This window comes from Anopheles stephensi, chromosome 2 (genome assembly GCF_013141755.1).
Source record: "Anopheles stephensi strain Indian chromosome 2, UCI_ANSTEP_V1.0, whole genome shotgun sequence".
Lineage (NCBI taxonomy): Eukaryota > Metazoa > Arthropoda > Insecta > Diptera > Culicidae > Anopheles > Anopheles stephensi.
In genome coordinates this window covers 17,312,007-17,331,687 of record NC_050202.1, presented here as the reverse complement: position 1 = coordinate 17,331,687, position 19,681 = coordinate 17,312,007, and the positions used below count along the sequence as shown (strand labels likewise).

Sequence of the window (19,681 nt, the reverse complement as noted above, 5' to 3'; positions counted from 1 at the left end):
CTCCGTGTAAACGGTATCGGCGGGTGGGCCTGCCTAGACATAGTTTTCCATCATGCCCAAAACTTACACGGAAGGTGCGTACAGCCGATCGTGGTCCACATACGAAGATCAAATTACGTACGGGTTCCGACCCCGTTCACGCCGCAGCAGGCAAGGGCAAAAGGATGGCTTAGGTTGGGGTCGGTGTGAAAAAAAAGGATTGAGGGCAATGCGTGGCAGAGATGCCTGGCGTGTACTATTGTGAGGTTTAATTGACCACTTTTCTCCTTAATACCCTTGCAACAGTATGGGGTTTCGGCATGCTGCTGTGACATCCGGTTGCCACAGTGACTGTTGGCCAATGAATGTCCGGCACCTAATTTTCTCGGTGGGTCTCTAACCTTGAAAAAAAAACGGGGAGAAGGAGGACTGTAAAGCACTTGGATGAGATGATTTTGTTTAGAGAAGCACAATGATGGCATTACAATAAAAATTGCAATTAACATAACTTTAATCGCTCAGTTTTATAAAAGTAAAAATCTGAAAAAGGTTAAACCACCATTTGAAAATGAATGTTTTGTATTCTTACCACCCATTTTGCTAGTGCAGGCAAATTTATTATTAATTCAATTCGTATTTATTTATTCCACGCATAAATCATAAAAATATTTCCAGTTTTTATCGAAAAAAAAGTTACAATTTAACGTTCCGCTTAAATTTCGCGCTATCAAAAATCGTTTCGTCGTCCATGGACGCACCGTTCCTGAAGTTGCTTCGGACGGGGCGAAAATCGGGCGAAAAAATAAACAGAGCGAAATTCTAGCTGTCACAACAAACAGCCGCTTTCGACGGGGAAACAATTTGTTTACATCCCGGCTTTCGTACAAAATCGTCGAAAAAAACATATTTCCTTGTAAAAAGTGAATAAAGTTTGTTAAATTTTGCATTTAAAAACCCACAACACATCACCAAAATGGTGGACCGGCACGATCAAACGTTGATGGACAAATCGATGCGTTCGGTTTTCGGTGCGTGCTTGGCGGAATGCGTTTCCTGTTTACTGGTTGCAATAATCCTTTATCTTGATGCCTTTTACAGTTGGAAACATCCCGTACGAAGCGACAGAAGAAAAGCTGAAAGACATCTTCTGCGAAGTTGGCCCGGTCCTGTCGTTAAAGTGAGTATTCGATTGCTTTTCCCGTGTGACTCACAACCATCACCAACACCCTTCTCTTCCTTTACCACACAGACTGGTGTTCGACCGGGAGAGCGGCAAACCGAAGGGGTATGGCTTCTGCGAGTACAAAGACCAGGAAACGGCGCTCAGCGCAATGCGCAACCTGAACGGATACGAATTCGGCGGACGAGCACTGCGGGTGGACAACGCGTGTACGGAAAAATCGCGCATGGAAATGGCCGCCCTGCTGCAAGGACCCCAGGTAGAGAATCCGTACGGCGAGGAATGTGATCCGGCCGAAACGCCAGACCTGATTGCGAAAGCCGTCACCGGGCTGCAGCCGGACCAGATGTACGAACTGATGCGGCAAGCGAAGGCCTGCATTCAGAACGACCCACACGAGGCACGAAATATGTTGCTGGAAAATCCACAGCTCACGTACGCCCTGCTTCAATCGGCTGTCGTAATGCGGATTGTCGATGCGCACACGGCGCTTTCGTTTATGCACCCGCGGCACACTATGCCACCGGTACTGACCGAGGATCCGATGAGTGCGCTTCCCGTGCACGATGTCATTCATCCTGCGTTCGGACCGGACGGGCATGGGATGGACCGGATGCAGGGCACGTTTCACGACAGCGACGAACGCCATTTGCTTAACGAGCGAGGCATTCCACCGCAAGCTCCGGTTGCAATGGACATGGATTTGCGCATGATGGATCCATTCATGGGGACGCATCGAGCCCCCGTCGATATGGTACCGGGCAATCTTCCGGAACCGGCTTTTCCCCCACCGGTCGACATTCGACCACAGCGTCCCGTCGATCCACGGTTGCTGAAAGATCCACGGTTGGAGCCTGCATCGGTTGCATCGTCTTCAACGGCTGGATTGGCCATGGGAAACAAACCTCCGCCTATGGCACCCTCATCTGCACTGGCGGATCATCCAGCGGCCGAAGTAGGATCCAAATCGAAATCCAGTTCAAACGATGCATCGGACCAGGAAAAGGCGGCACTCATTATGCAAGTGCTGCAGCTTTCCGACGAGCAGATTGCACTGCTGCCCCAAGACCAGCGTGCCAGCATCCTCGTGCTGAAGGAACAAATTTCACGAAATGCACCAAAGTGAGCCAAACCAACTGGAATGTAACAATATTACGATTCTAATGCAAATAAAAACTGCAAATTTCCCCTTTAAAAATCCTTTCCTTTAAACTTAATCGAATGGCAAAATGTTGCCTATCTTTCCCGAAGTGTCTCCTCGCCCTCACCACGTTTTCCCACACCCATCGCTCTAATGGGCCAAAAGGTTCATTAAAAAATAACAACACGACCAGCGACAATGAGCGACATTCGACTTTTCCTTTACACACCCGTCACAAACACAATCACCGTCGATTGATTTTCGTCCAATTTCAAAGAGCCATTCAAATCAGATACAACACACGGCGAAGGGTCCGGGACCCCGAACGTTCCTCTCAAGCAACCTTTTCGCCTTGCGAGTAATAAGGGAAAAGAAAAATCGTCAAACTTACCTGCCCTTTTCTACATCCGGCACACCGCACCACAATACCGGGCACTGACAGCATGTTCAGCATTTATTTGAATAGGATTCGCAGGAAAACGGGAGTCCTTACCACAGCTTTCAAAAAAACCGGACAGGATCAGGATGTTTTTTCCTCTTTGTGTCACCACTCGCTGCTTTAAAAACATGCTGAGAAAGAAAAGGAAAATACTGCTATAATTGAGGGGTAAAAACAAGGCAAGACAGAGGAGAGGAAGAATAACATCATTTCTGATAATACATCTTTACAACGATCATCATTGTATGTGTGAGTGAGGGGAGGGGGGGGGGGGTGAGTGAGATAGAGGAATAGAGGACGAAACACGCCCCCCTTCTAGCCCACCGGAACCACTCGCCCTTTCTTCGCAAACAATAGACCAAAAAGGTGACGATTATTGAAATCGAATCCTGTGTCGGAACACGCCCGGAACACGGGAAGAATGAAACTCTTGGCCGATTGTAGTGTGTACACCCGCGTTTTTAAAAAGTGTCAAATGCAATCCATGCCTGGTAACACACCACACGCCTTTCAACGCCCATTTCCGATGCAGTGTGTATAATCATGAGTTTGAGGACCGAAGGCCGCACGTAAAATGTGTCACTGTGGCTGACTGACTGGTTGGCCGGTAATTTGTGGGCACATTAATTTGCGGTAGGATGAACATGATGGCAACATGGCAATTCGGCACTCATTATTTCACCAACTGAACGATTCCCTCCGTTCGCTCTTGCTCTCTCTTCCTCTCAAAAGGGAATTCCCATCGTACGCATCCCGTACCGTAACTTGTGAATGAACGGTAGGAACTACTTCCTTATTATTGTATATCCTGCTTCCCCGTAATCTACCCATGATTGTCCTTCGTGCTACTGTAACAAAGAAAAAAATCTATTCATGCCAATAGACGCATCTCCTCTACAATAGACGACACACGTTGCTTCCCACGTCCTGTCCATCCACGCCCAACAGCAGCAGCTCGTCCTTTTCCACAAATCGTTCTACGAACTGCACGGAAAACAACAAAAAGAGCTTACACATCCTTCGCTGCACTTTCACACCTCTTTTCGGACCTTTTTAACCGGCACGATACGTATTCTGGCATTGTTGTCGGTTTGGCACAGGTATACTGTTGATTTCTCTAAATTATAAGCATTCTGTATTTTTGTGTTCCCAAATGCAGCAAAGCTGCCATACCTTTAACCCTCCGAGTTGTGATGTGCTGGATGTAGGTGATTTTAGTGTTACTTTAAACTGTACTACACGCGCTCCTTGAGCCGTCGCCGTTTCTCATCGCTTGACACGGTAAATTCGTCGTAAAAATTGCCTCCAACGCTCTGCGGATCGTTGATGTGTAAGTACGGGCCGGCATAGTCTGCAAGTGAGGGTGAAAAATATGCATTTAATGACTTCCTACTAAAAACCGCCCAACAGACGCTACTTACGTTTCATCGGATTCCACGGAACGGTGAGACGCTCCGACCTTGGAACACCTTCCGCGGCGAACGACGTCCACAGATCAACCATCAGCTTTGCCATGGCGGTATCCCTTTCGTTCAGCGTTGCCGGCTCTCCCGGTGGATAGGGAAACAGGTACGTCTTGTCGTTTGAATGATGAACTCCACCGTCGAACGGATAGTGAGACGTATCGCTACCATACCCAAACCGCGTATGTTCGCCAACATAATCGAACGAATAAAGGAACGTCGAATTGGGGTTCACTCGAGCGTTTGCCTGTGCTTCGCGCAACAGTGGTGCTTTTATCAGTATGGTACCTGCCAACTTTAAACAAATTAAATTAATATTTTACTCCTATAAAAGCCACTTCAAACTGATGTTCAACTTACATCGATCAATCCATCTGCTAGCTCACCGAAATCCCCACTTTCCAGCTCACTTCCCGTGAACAAGGTACGCATCTCGTACCCGCCCAATGCACCGGTAGGATCGGCAGCCCCTAAAAACTTGTTCACTTCGTCCACAAGGAAATACCGCACGAAATTCGCATCATCCAGCTGGCCGGTGCGCTTGAAATGATCGTACACGGAGGTGAGCAGAAACGTCCCCTCGTGCTTGGTCACACCGGCCATCATGGGAATGTTCTTCCGGATCTTGCCCTGCTTCATACATTCCCAGGGCGTTTGCGGTAGGAAGCGGTACCCATCGCCCGTCACCAGACGATTCCCACCGACATGGTCCAACCCTTCCGAGATGCTTCTCTTCACCTTCAGCTCAATGAAGCTACGCAGCAACGTCCAAACGTCTAACTGCTGCAGATATTCCTCAATCTCGTCGGGTGTAGCGTCGTCGTGTAGACCTGCATTGATCGCGATCGCGGTAGCACTGCCGATCGGATCCTTATCCCACACCCAGGGCGATGCCGATCCGGCCGATTGTAGTATCACCTTGTGGAACAAACCGTCCGACACTTTGGGGCTGTACAGCAGTGCCGAAATGGCGGCCGCACCGGCCGACTGTCCAAACAGCGTAACATTGTTGGGATCACCACCGAAACGATCGATGTGCTCCTGTAACCATTCGAGGGCTAGCGTTAAATCCATAATACCCGCATTGCCCGGAATGTCGTGCGATTTGGTGGACAGAAATCCTAACGGACCGAGTCGATACTGTACCGTCACCAGTACGACATCGCGCTCCATCAGATATTCGGCCGTTTGGTTCTTGGCACTGCCCTCATGGAAGCCTCCACCGTGGATAAACACCATCACCGGTCGGCGGGCTGCGAGCTGTTGGAGGGAAATAAAACAAAAGTGATTAAAACGTTATCATTTTACGGGTTGAAACACTTACATCCGAGCTGTAGATCGACACAGTCAAGCAATCTTCCGCATCGCCGACGAACGCTTTCCCGGTGAACTGAGAGATAAGCTTCATCTGCGGGCAAGGCATCCCGTGACGTGTCGCATCTTTGATCCCTTGCCATGGGGCGACTTTCTTTGGAGGCTAAAAAAGATAATTGAATCTTTTTCGTCAGCGAGCACTGTGCACCGATAATACTCATCCCCGCTTACCTTAAACCTGTTTTGACCGGCAGTGGACTGGGCGTAATGTACGCCCAGGAATTGAAAGAACTTGCGCCCCGTCCAGGCACTCTTACCAGTGGAACCTTGCAATGCACCCAAGTCTATCAAATTCACGATCGGAGAGCTGTTCTCCGCTTCTGGGCTAGCCATGACGAGCACCAGTAAATGACTAAGTACTAGAGATAGGGTTAAACACGAAAGATAAGCCATCAGATGGTGTGTTTCTTTCCCCCCTCGCAGTTCCCGGACGAAGAAGTTCCCTTGCGATCTTTACCGTTGCCCAAACAAAACTGAACTGAAGATCAACACATACCCGTTGGGGAAAGTAGATCACCCGCAGTGTGCCAAGATTTCGAAGATCCGTTCCTTACTATAACCGTAAAATTCTTGTGTTTATGCTGTCTGGAGCAGGTTAACAGCTGACGAGAACCGGTTTATCGTGAAGATTGTCGGTGCTTATCAGAATTATTTTGGTGGATACAAGTGAGGGGAGCGTGGAGCATTACATTGAGACAGTGGAGCACTGCTGGACAAACGCATTGACGGATGGACATGTTTTGCTTGATTATTTGAAAATTTAAACTGGTCGGTAATTTACAAAAGAATAACGATGATCATTTAAATGCCTCTTTCATAGCATAAGCACAGTTAGAAACTTCAACAGTTATCAAAAAAATAATATTTTCAAAAAATATTGAATTTAAATATTTTATAAACAGCTGATAAGTAAATTGAAATTAAAAAAATCATTTCATAAGAGAATCATCCGATGTGCGATTACGCGCCGGACAACGCATGGCAAATGCGGGGATCAAATCGCGTCTGGACCGCCTCTCCGTACGCAGGACTAAAAAAATCAAGCCAAAAGAAACCAGGAATGGCAGGGCGAGACGTTTCGAAGCTGTAGTGCCATGTTAATTAAAATTTATTTCAATTCCACAGCCACAAGATTACAAATCTAATGCCAAAACAATCTATTGATTGCAATTGAAGATTGACGTGCAAAAAGGCTGGTAATAGAGTACTACTTCTCGAGGACCCATTACAACAGTTTCGAGATTAACAGACGAAATCGCTTGAAAGGAGATAAATTCCGGAAAACCAACAGTGTGCCCCGTAAAACCCTTTTTCTTCTTCTTTCTTGGAACTACAACCTCAAAAGGCCTCGGCCTGCCATTTCAAACTTTCTGTGACTTGAATTTCACCCGTAGCAAGGTAGTCAGCCCCGCGTACGTGGCGGCGGTCTGCATTTGAACCCCGGTCCTGCCGTGTGAAGACCGGCACCACTGTCGCCTCGGTGACGGGACCGCTCCGATAATGCAGCAGAAACTTACAAGCAAACCCCGGATTTATTATCCAGTTGATAAGTCGTTGTAAAACTTGGGTCCACGGGTCAGAGCTTCCCAGAAAACGGAGAAGAATAACCTGATCATGATGAACATTGACATACAAAACTGGCAGTGCATGCTTGCAATTTTTTTAATTAATTTATAGCGGCTTGCGGCCTAATGACTCCCATTCGCCTCTTAAATATGTCTGAGATGAAGGCGTCTATTGGACAATCACCCATAATGACCCATAATGAGCAATCGGTCGAAGAGACTCCCTTTGAACTGATCTCAATAAAAACGATTTTTTTTATCAAGTCATTTCGATTAAGAATGCAGACAGAGAAGCCAGAAACATTTAATAAATAAAGCTAAGCAGTGTCCTGCGTAAAGCAAATCGTTATGTATAAAAATAGCAATAAAATTTCCAATACGAATACATGGCAGTTTGATCAATTGTACACAAATGAGAACGACGGCTGCAAAACATTATATAACTAGAAAACAAACAAAAAATCAAAACAAAAACAAGCGTTGAACACGAAAACGCAATACAACACTCATACAGCCATTGCAAATCCGCGTGAAGTGGGAATCCGTTAAGTAACGCAAAGGGAGAAAAAAAAACACCCAGCAAACCCACGAACAACATGGACAAACAAACACACATGGCATAAATCTTTCGCCAAACAGGTTTTCCCAAAAAAAAAAAGCAAAGCTACTTCCCAAAAACTGTTCTACGCCAAAGCAAAGTCGCACGCACAGTCATTCGCACCTTCACCTTCATTAGAGATAGCTGTGCGAAATAAACAAATAATTGTGGTTTAATAACTAACTTCTGCTCGTTTGTGTGCGCATGTTACAATCAACGCTTGTTTTGAAGGTTAAGTCACGTGGATTGACAAATTGAATTCGATCGTAGCAATTTGCAATCGTTTACCAATTTGATTGATTGTTATCTTATGGTGTCGAACTATCGAACCAACATTATTTGACAAACGTATCACGGCCCACGGAACCCCTAGGCTCGGCCCTCCTACTGCCGAACATTATCGACACACCTCAACGGGGTAGTAGGTTCGCTTATCCAACGCTTATCATTTTATCATCAAAAAGTCACCCATTTATTGCCCTGAGCAACGGTCATCGGCAGTCGGGGAATGGTGGTGTATGCAAGATTACGTCGCCAACGACCGGTGCTGCCAGTCAGCGGCAAGATGTCGTTCGTGTCGGTATTGCGGTGGGCAGTGGTTGCCGTCGTGCTGTGTCTCGCTGCAGCTTCCAATGCGCTTACGGTGCAAATTCAGGGTCTCGGACAGGTGACCGGATCCGAAACGGTTACGGCACGTTCCGAGCAACGGGTGTACCAGTTTCTAAACATTCCGTACGCAGAGAGCCCCGCCGGTACGAGACGCTTCAGGGCACCGGTACCGATTGCAGCGTGGAACGGGATTAAGGATGTGTCGCAGCCTGGACGACCCTGTCCACAACCCGGCATCACCGATCAGCTCAGCCAAGGCGATATTACACCAGCGATCGAAGACTGTCTCTCGCTATCGGTGTACACGAAGAATGTAAGTCCTGCCCTGGTGCGTTGATAAAGCCCTATTAATAGACACATATGGTTCATTTCCTGTTCTCAGGTAACAGCGAAACACCCCGTCATGGTGTACATTCACGGTGGATCATTTTATCTTGGTCGTGCCGCCGACCATCCTCCAAATTATCTGCTCGAACGTGATGTTACGCTGGTGGCCGTACAGTATAGGCTCGGTGCGCTTGGATTTCTCTCGACGATGAGTTCCACCATACCGGGCAATGCCGCCATGCTGGATATCGTTATGGCGCTCAGGTGGGTACAGGACCACATCGGGGATTTTGGCGGTGATCCACAGCGTGTTACCATCTTCGGACAGTCGGCTGGAGCGGCAGCTGCTAGCGCCCTGCTGTACAGCCCACTAGTACCGGCCTCCTACTTCTCGCAAGTGATCCTACAATCTGGTGGCTCTACCAGTGCCTGGTCCATTGATCCCAATCCGATCGAGAACGCGAAAGAAATTGCCAAATATGCTGGATGTGATATAGTGCGACCGATAGAGGATGTGGAGAGATGTTTGCAAGAAGTGCCAGTACTGAGCTTGCTTAAAGCTCTCGACATGCATTCGGTTAGTATGGACTGTTACTGCGTTCAAGTTCGATTGTTTCACTAACGACTCCTTACAGCAAGATCGTATGGTGAATCAGGGCGTGTACAACATTGGTGGCTGTGGGATGGTTATTGGTGGACCATCCGGCTTCCTTACTGCGGATCCTATCCATGTGATGCGTTCGGGACAGGTACGCAAAGATGTGCGCTTGATGGCCGGAGCAACAAAGCACGATGGATCATTCATGCTGACCGGCTTGTACGATATGTTGGCAGCGATGGATCTGATCAACAACACCCAGTTCAACCAGTACGATCTAATCGATACAGCAAACCGTGTGTTTGGCATCGACGAGCACAGTGGGGCATTGGCCGGATACGAAATTGAAACCCTGTTCGCCGAACAGGACATCAAGAGTGGCAACTTTTCGCATCTTATGGAGGGTTTGATCGACGTAAGGGCTCTTATTATCTCATCCCTTTCAAAGCATGCTCCTGAAATCTTGGTTCTTTTTCGTTCGTCTAGATCGCTGGTGCAATCGTCATTAAAGCACCCGTCCTGCGAGATGTACAAAACAATGCGAGACACAGCGAGAAGGAGACATACCTTTACTCGTTCGACTACCAGGGTGAACACACTCGCTTCGGATATGGGGCCAATACTTCGCACTATCCGTTCAAAGGTGGTGCTCACCATTCCGATGATAATATGTATCTGTTCCCTTACCCAGCGCATGTTACCGAGCTCAATGCCGCTGACACGTTGATGTCCGAGATTATGGTTGATCTTTGGACTTCTTTCGCGATTGACGGCGTACCAAAGTCGGCAAGAGGCGTACCAGCATGGCCCAAAGTTAATGGTAAGACCGTGCATATCAGGACATCGTAAGCCAATCTAACCATGGTGCTTGTTCGCTCTAGGTCCTACTGGTCCATATCTGCACATCAACGATCCGTTTTCTATCGGAACCAACTTTTACGACGAGTATGCAGTCAGTGCTCATGATCGATCAGCAGCGCACACCGTTCAAAAAATGTCATCTCCGTTCATGGTAGCATTTGCGATAGCAGCTCTAACCCTAGTTTCACTCAATCGTTTGCAATGAGAATATCAATCAAGACCTTCTATTGCTGGTCATGTTTGGTTAAATATTATAAACACTGTTCCACTTCAACAGGCATGTTTCAAAAGGTGACATCTGTATGTGTGCATCCTTTTTACAGCAAATTATTCACGCATTTATTCGTGTATCAGCATATTGCATAGACAAATTACATAAAAACAGTAATACCAACTGATTGTAATAAACGCAACAAATACGAAATAAATATTATATCTCAATCAAACCAGTATATAAGAATTTTCAATGATTGGAGAAATATTCAAAATTATTCGATGTGTGCACTTTATCTTATAACTGCTTATCCTTTCTGAAAATGAGCAGAAATAGGTGGTGCAGAAACAGCGCCATCTATTTGTCAAGCCTCGTAACGCAACACTGTGTTCAGTCGACATAAAGGATTGGAATAATATAAGCCAATATCGGGTACAAGAACGTATCTGTAGGGTAACTTGTACCAGTTTTCAGCACGTTAGTGCAGCTGATCAGAAAAAATACAAATACAATTATTAAGCTTAATAATTTTGATTGAACAACCAAAATGATTTGATTTCAATGATTTGATTGAAAAACCAATTGATGATTTGTTGATTAAACCCAGTTTTTTAGAAATATTAGTAAAAATGCAAAAATTCGTTTTGCTCCTATTTTGAGCAGAATGCTCCTATTTTGGGCAGGCTTTGTTCCTATTTTCGGCATCACAAATAGACGATTTGAAACACTCGAATAGGTGTAATTAGTTAAAGAATAATATTTTAAACAATTTTCTTCTCTTACTTTGCTTAAATTCATGATAGAAAGTAGTTCAATAATTAATTTTATGTTGTCCATTTTGGATATGAAACTGCCAGATTTTGTCGTCTCTCGCAAATCGCTCTGAAATTGCACTGGATTGAGCTGTCAAAAATCAACATTTTTCATGTACCTATTTTGGGCAGCTTTTAAATTGAAAAAATAATCATTTATTGGATTTTTAAACTATCAATGCGCATTGAATAAATTTTAAACTAATTTTATTGTTCAGAAAAATCGAAACCCCAATTTTTTTAAGCTCTAGTTTGCTAAATCTCAGAACTGCTGAACTATCGGCACAAAGCCAAATTGACGAAATGTTTTGAGCTCAGCACAAATAATTCGATATTTCGGTAAATATCGATCTAAATGCGTCAAAACTTCGTATTTTAAGAATAAACAATGATTTATTCCTTTTAAAGTAGTTGCGATTTTTCTTTTTAAGTAGTTGCGATTTCTTTTGCGATTTTTCCATTAATTTGCTATTTTTGCCGACCTGCCGAAAATAGGTACACTGCTGAAAACTGGAGCAGTTACCCTAGCATCATTTATAACATCAGTTTACCCATTGACTTCATACACTAGCGAAAGGAAATTCAAACTCTATCAAAATTAGCGCCATCTTTGTGTCAACCCTCGTACTTCAGTCGACATAACAGCGCATAATATTAGCGATATCACCTGTTCATAATAGCAGAAAAATTAAAGGAGTGTAGTGGTAGACGAAATTAATTACAATGATGATAATTTGTTGCTACGATTAAAAAACCTTTTTATATTGATTCATAAAACCAGCAGCGCAAAACATATCAATAAGTTTGTGTTAACAATAAGTTCTCGGACGAAATAGCGACGACCTGGTAGCCTGGTGACGGGATGCGACAGCGGCGCCGGTCTTCAAACGACAGGACCGGGCTTCAAATCCCATCTCGGCACAACAAGGCGAATCGGAACATTAAGTACATGCCATAACATTAAAGACAAATCTTTACTGCGGGGAAACCCACGCCACCCAGACGACTCGACTTTATGCAACATTTAATACAGGTTTGTGGTCTCCAAAATCTTACTTCCGGCCGTCAACATGCTTGCAGCACGGCCTATCCAAAGATTGCTATTGATTACACAGACAATTCACAGTTTGATAACACTCACAAACGTTTTTGATATGTTTGTTTACTACGGTCTTATCGGGTTTACCTTTAACTCAGCAACAGCCGCCGTCTAGTTTAACCAACATATTCCAACACTGCTCGATTACCGAAGAGTCGCGATCAGTTAAGATATCACCAATATCACTGGTTTTGCCGCTTATCAACCTTCCGATCACATCCGTGCAGTTGCGATTAGCAGCATGTGCATCCACCAGTGTTGATAATCCATTCCTATCGCGTGCAATTTACTACACAATCAAATTGCTGTTATCAACCTTATACGGTATCTCCCACTCTCAGTGGGCCATAGCGAACACCTTACGGACCTGCTGTTAGCTTTTATCGCAGTACGACCCATATAAAAGGATGCAATTTGGCTGCTAACATCAGAAAGCGATTGCTTTTCGTAGATGAGACAAGTCTCCACTAAATTACAGTTTTAATCATGGGACGCATCTCACAGTTGGTAGTTGCGCTGCTTCTTGTGCTCTCGATCGCCTCGATCCCCGGGACGATAGATGCACAGGATGTAGAAGGTCCGGTGGTGGACATCGAAGGTCTAGGATCAGTGTTGGGAATCATGGGAGAAACGGCTTGGACTGCGAGACCCATCTACCAGTTCTTCAACATCAGGTATGCAGAGGCACCGGTTGGCGAACAGCGCTTCCGTGCTCCAGTCAGTGTACTACCCTGGTCCGGAGTGATGGACGTTACTGCTCCTGGTCGCGGATGCCCACAGTCGCGATCAGTCACTACCGACGATCCCGATGCCGAGGATTGTCTGACGCTCTCCGTCTTTTCCAACGATGTAAGTAGCTCATTTTACTCCTCTTCTCGTATGCACCTATTTAACAACAACTTCCTTTTCCTAGCTTCTTGCTAACCGTCCTGTCATGGTCTATATCCATGGAGGTGCTTTCGTGGTTGGTTCGGCAGAGCGTTTCGGACCGGAATATTTGCTCGAGAAAGACATCGTCCTTGTCGTTATTCAGTACCGTTTGGGTACGCTCGGATTTCTCTCCACGGGTACCGAGCGCATCCCTGGTAATGCCGCCATGTACGATGTGATGGAGTCCCTCGAGTGGGTATCTCGTCACATTCGTCACTTCGGTGGAAGCCCACAGGACGTTACGATCTTCGGTGAGTCCGCCGGAGGACACGCTGTGTCTGCAATGCTCCACAGTCCGCAAGTGCGTGAGGATCTCTTCCAGCGTGCCATCATCCAGTCCGGTACCTTGTTTATGCCGTGGGTCATCTGTCAGGACCCTACCGAAGGAGCGTATGAAATTGCTAGCATCATTGGATGTCCTCTAACTTCTCCTACCGAGATTGATGACTGCCTCAAACAAGCATCTGTTCGGGACCTCGTTCAAGCGCAAGACCAGCACAAGGTAAGTCTTTATATTATAATATTCATCATCAGAACTTCATTATTCCCATGCCTTTTTTCTTCGTAGAGAAATGAGTTCAGTTCCCCAGGATACCCGAAGGTCGCCGGAGCTTGCATCACCATCGGTGGACCACTCGGGGACAAAAACTTCATGCCCGTTCACCCGAAGGAGTCTACCTACTTCCGAGACGTTCCGATCATCTTCGGTATGAACTCTCAGGAGGGTCTCATCTTCTTCAACGAATATTTCCAATATGCCCTCAACTCACAACCTATTGAATTTGCAAATCACTGGGACTTCCTGGAGTTTGTAAAAACCGTCAACGTCAAGTTTGGATCGGGAGCCTTCGTCGATGCAGTCGTCGGTTATGAGCTCTTGAGCAAAGCCACCTGGGAGGAGATGAGCCGTGCCAACTTCTCGGAACTTGTTCCGGTACTCATTGATGTGAGTATTTCGAATAATTTCAACGCTTTTATGCAACTTAAAACCAACACCCTTTCTTCTACAGATTGCCGGAAACTTGGCTCTCAAGTATGGGTCAGCGGAAGAGGCCAACCGATTCGCTAATGCACATCCCGGAAAAGTCTACCTCTACAACTTTGATTACGTGGGACCGCCGTCACCTATGACGCCCGGTTTTCCATATGATGTCCCGAACAGCGTCGGTCATGGTGACGAGCTCAAGTTCCTGTTCCCCATGTCGAACAATCTTGGTGATGTTCACGTGCAAATGGCTAAAATTATGGTCGATCTATGGACATCCTTTGCGATTACCGGAGTACCTCAGGCCGACAACGTCATTCCATGGCCGACTGTATCGAGTATGTATTGAAAAAAAGATCAGTTCACACAGATACATAGTCCAAAATGCTTTTGAACAGAATTATTTGGTATATAATTGTCAAATTTGTAGATTTGGAACATGAAAAAGCAGATTGACGCCGTGATGCCTATGCACATATTTAATCCATTTTTTACCTTTCCAGGACCATTTGGCCCCTACCTCCGTCTAGTCAATCCGCCGGAGCAGAAGGAGTACTTCGTGAACGAGCTTACCAACACCGTTGAGAAGGCGCGAGCTCCCAGAGAATCGAGTGCCGTTAAGAGATGTCTTGATCTATTCCTCAAACGAGAACCCAAGAACTGAACAACGACACCGGCTCTTCATACACATTTCCCGAACCTATCCTAACAATGTCGAGCTAATGGCGGTACATGGAATAATAAACTAATTATCAAGCATCATACGTTTTGACGGTTTCATTGACTGTGTGAGATTACAGTTACGTTACTACGGAATCCCGGCGAGTCGAGATATGAGACTAAGCTTTAAACTTTCGATCCTGGGAAGCTTCTTATCGATTCGTAGGGCTGGTCACTTAAATTGGTTTCAATCAATTGATAAGATTACCGTTGGTGAACCTATTGATCACATCATTCGGTTGAGCTGCACCTACCATACGTCTGTACATCTGTCACCGACATGTGTTCTGCATTTCTATCCGTTAGTTACTGATACTCAGTTTTGTTATACATTGGAAGGTACAATGTATTTGTATAAAGACTAAAACACTAACATAGATATGACTCATTATCAGAGGGTTGACTGTGTTGTCCTATCATACTGTTGTATCATATTTTATTGGTTTGTTCCAGAAACCAAAGGAATGGTAGTATGTGTTGAACCCTAAAGCCTGCATCGCCCGAGCCACTCCCTCGAATCGTGTTTGTCTGCTGCACCTATCACAACACTGCTAAGTCTCTATCACACCCGAACAAGCAATAAATTAATTATCAAACAGCAAGCCTACGTCTGCACGTGTTCATTGACTGATAGAGATAACGTTACATACTATGGACCCCCCCTTGGAGAGTCCAGATATGAGATTGAGCTTTGAGCTTTCATTCATAACGACCAGCCTTATCGATACGTTTGGCTGGCAACTCGAATACGTGTATCAAAATGCATTTATTTCATTATCTGAAGTTCCGCAGTTGCAGATAGTAAACCGGTTCATGCTTCCGGTTTTTCGATTGATTTGATTCAATCCAATAAAAAAATTCCTCTACCACTCTAGACATCACAATCAGTTGATTGATAAGGAGAAAAAAATCGAGCATTCTTTCACACGAACAGAGGCTGAATGTCCTGTACTCTTACTTCTCATAGAAACAGGTCAAAGTTAAGAGGACCATCTGCTTATTAATAGAATCAATCCTTCTGACGAAATAGTTTGCCGTTTGCAAAATTATTACTAAGTAGTATTCTTTTAGTGTTGAAATATCATTTGAAGCGATATAAACCAACATTCAAACGTGTAGGACCTTTCATATCGGTAGGTGTGTTTCTAGGAGGCGAAGACACATGAGGTTCAGGCTAGAGTCAGTCGTAGGCTAGTCAGTCGTATGTGTCTAGTGGAGACGTACAAATATTGCATGAGATTTGTCGGATGAGATCGTGCAATCAAACTATAATCCGACCTCAACCATCATATCCTACACAAAGTTTGTAAGACTAGTCGTAAACGACTGTTCAATGACTCCAATCTTCCAATCCAATCCAACACAGATTCTACTAAGGCGTGTTGTATAAGAATTCCAAATTTCATTAAAATGTAGGCTTCAAAGATGAAACTCGAGCAGCGACCTTCGCGATTCTTGGTCACCACTCTATGATGCTCGAGGCTGATGACTGGCAACGACATAGGGTGAACCCGCGATCGAGCAGAGTCAGCGGAAGACCTTTTTCGCTGATATCGGCCCACGCGTGTGCCTGTCACTACATCGTCAGGATCGGCCAACGAGGTTCAAGCAACGTGCACCCGGCAACAGTAAACGCGCGGTCAGCAGTACACCAGCCAAAATGCAGAACATCTGGACTGGATGCCGCAAGCCCATTCCTCGCTAATGTCCCGATTCCCGATACGTACGTTCTCTTCCTAGCCTCTTCGCTTTCTCGTCCCCTTGCCTCAGATATTCAATAAAACCAATGAAAGCGAATCAATAGGGGCCAATATTTCACAACCATGGTCCAAGATCTGAACAAAATCTCACAAGAAGATTACAGCGGTTTGCAGCGGTTGCGATCGATATATTCAGGAATATACAACGTATTTGCTACATGGATTCGTGAGTTTACTGTTAACCTTCTATCAACTAAAGTAAAGAGAGAGAGAATCCCCTGTCCCAAACCATCTAGGAATCAAGAGGTTCAATCAGACAATAATGCTGCGTGAAAGTACTTTAGCATGGGGAAATCCGCTGATTATGAGACCGGAATTTCCGTCCCGAAGATATTCGCACTAAATTGAATAACGGCTATAGTCTCCCAAGCCTTACTTCCGCTCATGCTCGCGAACGTGTTACTGCCAACGTCTGATTAAATACAATCTACTGACAATAACGCCCTCATTCATGATAACGCCTTTTCGCAAAAACCGAAATCTCTGAATTTGCAGCTTATCAACCTTTGATCACCTTCCTATATGGGTGGTCCCCAGTTCACGTACAATGTCAATTTTTTACAATCGAATTGCTGTTATCAACCTCACACGATATCTCATTTTCCCAGTGGGCCATAACAGATAGCGAACACCTCACAGATCTGGCAGCTTCTATCGCTGCCCAACTCATATAAAAGGACACAATTTTGGCTACCTACTTCAGAAAGTGATTGCTCTCCGTAGTAAACTGTTGAATCAAACATGGGACGCCTTCAACATTCAGTAGCTGCGCTGCTTCTAGTGCTCTCGATCACTTCGATCACCGGGACGACAAAAGCACAGGATGCTCAAGGACCAGTGGTAGACATCGAAGGCCTAGGATCAGTGTTGGGAATCATGGGAGAAACGGCTTGGACTGCGAGACCCATCTACAAGTTCTTCAACATCAAGTATGCAGAGGCACCGGTTGGAGAACAGCGGTTCCGTGCTCCAGTTAGTGTACTTCCCTGGTCCGGAGTGATGAACGTTACCGCTCCTGGACGAGGATGCCCACAGTCTCGAACCCTCTCTGCCGAAGACCCAGACGCTGAGGATTGTCTGACGCTATCCGTCTATTCCAACGATGTAAGTAGTTCATCCACCTTCATGTCTTGTATGGTTAAATCTCATATCACATCTCTTTTTTTAGCTTCTGGCTAACCGTCCTGTCATGCTCTACATTCACGGAGGTGCCTTCGTACTCGGTTCGGCAGAGCGTTTCGGACCGGAATATTTGCTCGAGAAAGACATCGTCCTTGTCGTTATTCAGTACCGTTTGGGTACGCTCGGATTTCTCTCTACCGGTACCGAGCGCATCCCTGGTAATGCTGCCATGTACGATGTGATGGAATCCCTCGAGTGGGTATCTCGTCACATACGTCACTTTGGTGGAAACCCTCAGGATGTTACGATCTTCGGTGAGTCTGCCGGAGGACACGCTGTGTCTGCAATGCTACACAGTCCTCAGGTGCGTGAGGATCTCTTCCATCGCGCCATCATCCAGTCCGGAACCGTGTTCATGCCGTGGGTTATCTGTCAAGATCCTACCGAAGGATCCTACGACATCGCTAGGATCATTGGATGTCCTATGACTTCTCCCACCGCGATCGATAACTGCCTCAAACAAGCATCTGTTCGGGATCTCGTTCAAGCGCAAGACCAGCACAAGGTGAGTCCAGCTATTATCGTACGCCTCAGCACAAGTCCATTCTATAATACGTTATTGCTTCACAGAGAAATGAGTTCAGCTCCCCAGGATACCCAAAAGTCGCCGGAGCTTGCATCACTGTCGGTGGTCCTTTCGGAGACAAAAACTTCATGCCCGTTCATCCCAAGGAGTCTACCTACTTCCGCAATGTCTCGATCATCTTCGGTATGAACTCTCAGGAGGGTCTCATCTTCTTCAACGAATATTTCCAATATGCCCTCAACTCGGAACAAATCGAATTTGAAGATGACTGGGACTTCCTTGAGTTTGTCGAAACCGTTAACGTTAAATTCGGATCAGCTGCCTTCGTCGATGCAGTCGTTGGTTATGAGCTCTTGAGCAAAGCCACCTGGGAGGAAATGAGTCGCACTAACTTCTTGGAGCTTGTCCCAATACTCATTGATGTAAGTATGCTCGTTGATGCTAAGCCTTTCAAAGATAATTAATTTGTTATTTCTTTTACAGATTGCCGGAAACTTGGCTCTCAAGTATGGATCAGTGGAAGAGGCCAACCGATTCGCTAGAGCACTTCCGGGACAAGTCTACCTCTACAACTTCGATTACGTTGGACCACCATCTCCTATGACGCCCGGTTTCCCGTACGACGTTCCCAATAGCGTCGGTCATGGTGATGAGCTCAAGTTCCTATTCCCCTCGAACAACCTTAATGAAGAGCATACACAAATGGCTAAAATCATGGTCGATCTTTGGACATCCTTTGCGATTACTGGCGTACCTCAGGGTGACAACCTGATTCCATGGCCGACTGTATCGAGTATGTACAGTGACTGTCGACACACTTTCACACCGTTAAGCCAACTCACACTTTACTTCTTTTATTTCCAGGACCATTTGGCCCCTACCTCCGCCTAGTCAATCCGCCGGAGCAGAAGGAGTACTTCGTGAACGAGCTTACCAACACCGTTGAGAAGGCGCGAGCTCCCAGAGAATCGAGTGCCGTTAAGAGATGCCTTGATCTATTCCTCAAACGAGATCCCAAGAACTGAACAACGATTCCCGCTCTTCATACACATTTCCCGAACCTATCCTAACAATATCGAGCTAATGGCGGTACATGGAATAATAAACTAATTATCAAGCATCATAAGTTCCCACGTTTTGATTGATTGGGTAGGATTACGGTTACGTGACTACGGAATCCCGGCGAGACACAATCGAGACACAACATTGAGCTTTGGACTGTTTTTCCTAATGACCTGCTTATCGATTCGAGGGGCTGGTCACTCAAATCGGTTGGAACCAATTGATAAGCTATCCGTTGATGGGCCTTTTAATTCGTG

At 45.7% G+C, this 19,681-nt stretch overlaps 5 protein-coding genes across 8 annotated transcripts in view; 3 read left to right on the top strand and 2 right to left on the bottom strand.

The window, feature by feature from the left end:
* The window catches only part of LOC118507266 (SOX domain-containing protein dichaete), a 210,875-nt gene that overhangs the window by 180,882 nt on the left and 10,312 nt on the right, over positions 1 to 19,681 (bottom strand). For 2 of the 3 annotated variants that reach the window (XM_036045558.1, XM_036045559.1), the window contains exon 2: positions 2,692 to 2,870. The gene's annotated coding sequence lies outside the window, so the exon portion shown is untranslated. Of the gene's footprint in view, positions 1 to 2,691; positions 2,871 to 19,681 lie in introns of those variants that run through there. The other variant, XM_036045563.1, reaches the window with a different exon arrangement.
* Positions 788 to 2,544, top strand: LOC118507295 (cleavage stimulation factor subunit 2-like). Its single transcript, XM_036045659.1, has 3 exons — positions 788 to 1,007; positions 1,078 to 1,156; positions 1,229 to 2,544. Exons 1-3 carry the CDS (start codon positions 953 to 955, stop codon positions 2,283 to 2,285), a joined length of 1,191 nt encoding a protein of 396 aa, XP_035901552.1. The 5' UTR covers positions 788 to 952; the 3' UTR covers positions 2,286 to 2,544.
* On the bottom strand, positions 3,858 to 6,263 carry LOC118507267 (glutactin-like). Of its 2 annotated transcripts, XM_036045565.1 has the most exons (6): positions 6,073 to 6,263; positions 5,748 to 5,935; positions 5,527 to 5,679; positions 4,563 to 5,462; positions 4,161 to 4,497; positions 3,858 to 4,090 (listed from the first exon to the last, which is right to left on the bottom strand). In XM_036045565.1, exons 2-6 carry the CDS (start codon positions 5,907 to 5,909, stop codon positions 3,975 to 3,977), a joined length of 1,668 nt encoding a protein of 555 aa, XP_035901458.1. In that variant the 5' UTR covers positions 5,910 to 5,935; positions 6,073 to 6,263; the 3' UTR covers positions 3,858 to 3,974. The 2 variants fall into 2 exon arrangements, with proteins under 2 accessions (XP_035901458.1, XP_035901459.1); XM_036045566.1 differs by lacking the exon at positions 6,073 to 6,263 and having other exon boundaries at positions 5,748 to 6,060.
* On the top strand, positions 7,862 to 10,586 carry LOC118507257 (glutactin-like). Its single transcript, XM_036045546.1, has 5 exons — positions 7,862 to 8,661; positions 8,731 to 9,252; positions 9,311 to 9,688; positions 9,760 to 10,093; positions 10,155 to 10,586. The coding sequence occupies exons 1-5, from the start codon at positions 8,248 to 8,250 to the stop codon at positions 10,337 to 10,339; spliced, it is 1,833 nt and encodes a 610-aa protein (XP_035901439.1). The 5' UTR covers positions 7,862 to 8,247; the 3' UTR covers positions 10,340 to 10,586.
* On the top strand, positions 12,259 to 19,488 carry LOC118506307. The gene is made up of 10 exons (XM_036043256.1): positions 12,259 to 13,108; positions 13,173 to 13,691; positions 13,758 to 14,135; positions 14,200 to 14,512; positions 14,678 to 14,835; positions 17,384 to 17,758; positions 17,823 to 18,341; positions 18,407 to 18,784; positions 18,846 to 19,155; positions 19,227 to 19,488. The coding sequence occupies exons 1-10, from the start codon at positions 12,746 to 12,748 to the stop codon at positions 19,385 to 19,387; spliced, it is 3,474 nt and encodes a 1,157-aa protein (XP_035899149.1). The 5' UTR covers positions 12,259 to 12,745; the 3' UTR covers positions 19,388 to 19,488.

Bases quoted from the DNA above. Each gene is read 5' to 3' on its own strand.
- LOC118507257 (XM_036045546.1), top strand. From the start codon at position 8,248: ATGGTGGTGTATGCAAGATTACGTCGCCAACGACCGGTGCTGCCAGTC. The intron at 8,662-8,730 runs GTAAGTCCTGCC...TCCTGTTCTCAG, and splicing joins TATCGGTGTACACGAAGAAT to GTAACAGCGAAACACCCCGT. The intron at 9,253-9,310 runs GTTAGTATGGAC...GACTCCTTACAG, and splicing joins AAGCTCTCGACATGCATTCG to CAAGATCGTATGGTGAATCA.
- LOC118507295 (XM_036045659.1), top strand. From the start codon at position 953: ATGGTGGACCGGCACGATCAAACGTTGATGGACAAATCGATGCGTTCG. The intron at 1,008-1,077 runs GTGCGTGCTTGG...TGCCTTTTACAG, and splicing joins ATCGATGCGTTCGGTTTTCG to TTGGAAACATCCCGTACGAA. The intron at 1,157-1,228 runs GTGAGTATTCGA...TTTACCACACAG, and splicing joins GGCCCGGTCCTGTCGTTAAA to ACTGGTGTTCGACCGGGAGA.
- LOC118506307 (XM_036043256.1), top strand. From the start codon at position 12,746: ATGGGACGCATCTCACAGTTGGTAGTTGCGCTGCTTCTTGTGCTCTCG. The intron at 13,692-13,757 runs GTAAGTCTTTAT...TTTTCTTCGTAG, and splicing joins AAGCGCAAGACCAGCACAAG to AGAAATGAGTTCAGTTCCCC. The intron at 14,136-14,199 runs GTGAGTATTTCG...TTTCTTCTACAG, and splicing joins TTGTTCCGGTACTCATTGAT to ATTGCCGGAAACTTGGCTCT.
- LOC118507267 (XM_036045566.1), bottom strand. From the start codon at position 5,969: ATGGCTTATCTTTCGTGTTTAACCCTATCTCTAGTACTTAGTCATTTA. The intron at 5,680-5,747 runs GTAAGCGGGGAT...TATCTTTTTTAG, and splicing joins CCGGTCAAAACAGGTTTAAG to CCTCCAAAGAAAGTCGCCCC. The intron at 4,498-4,562 runs GTAAGTTGAACA...ATTTGTTTAAAG, and splicing joins TAGCAGATGGATTGATCGAT to TTGGCAGGTACCATACTGAT.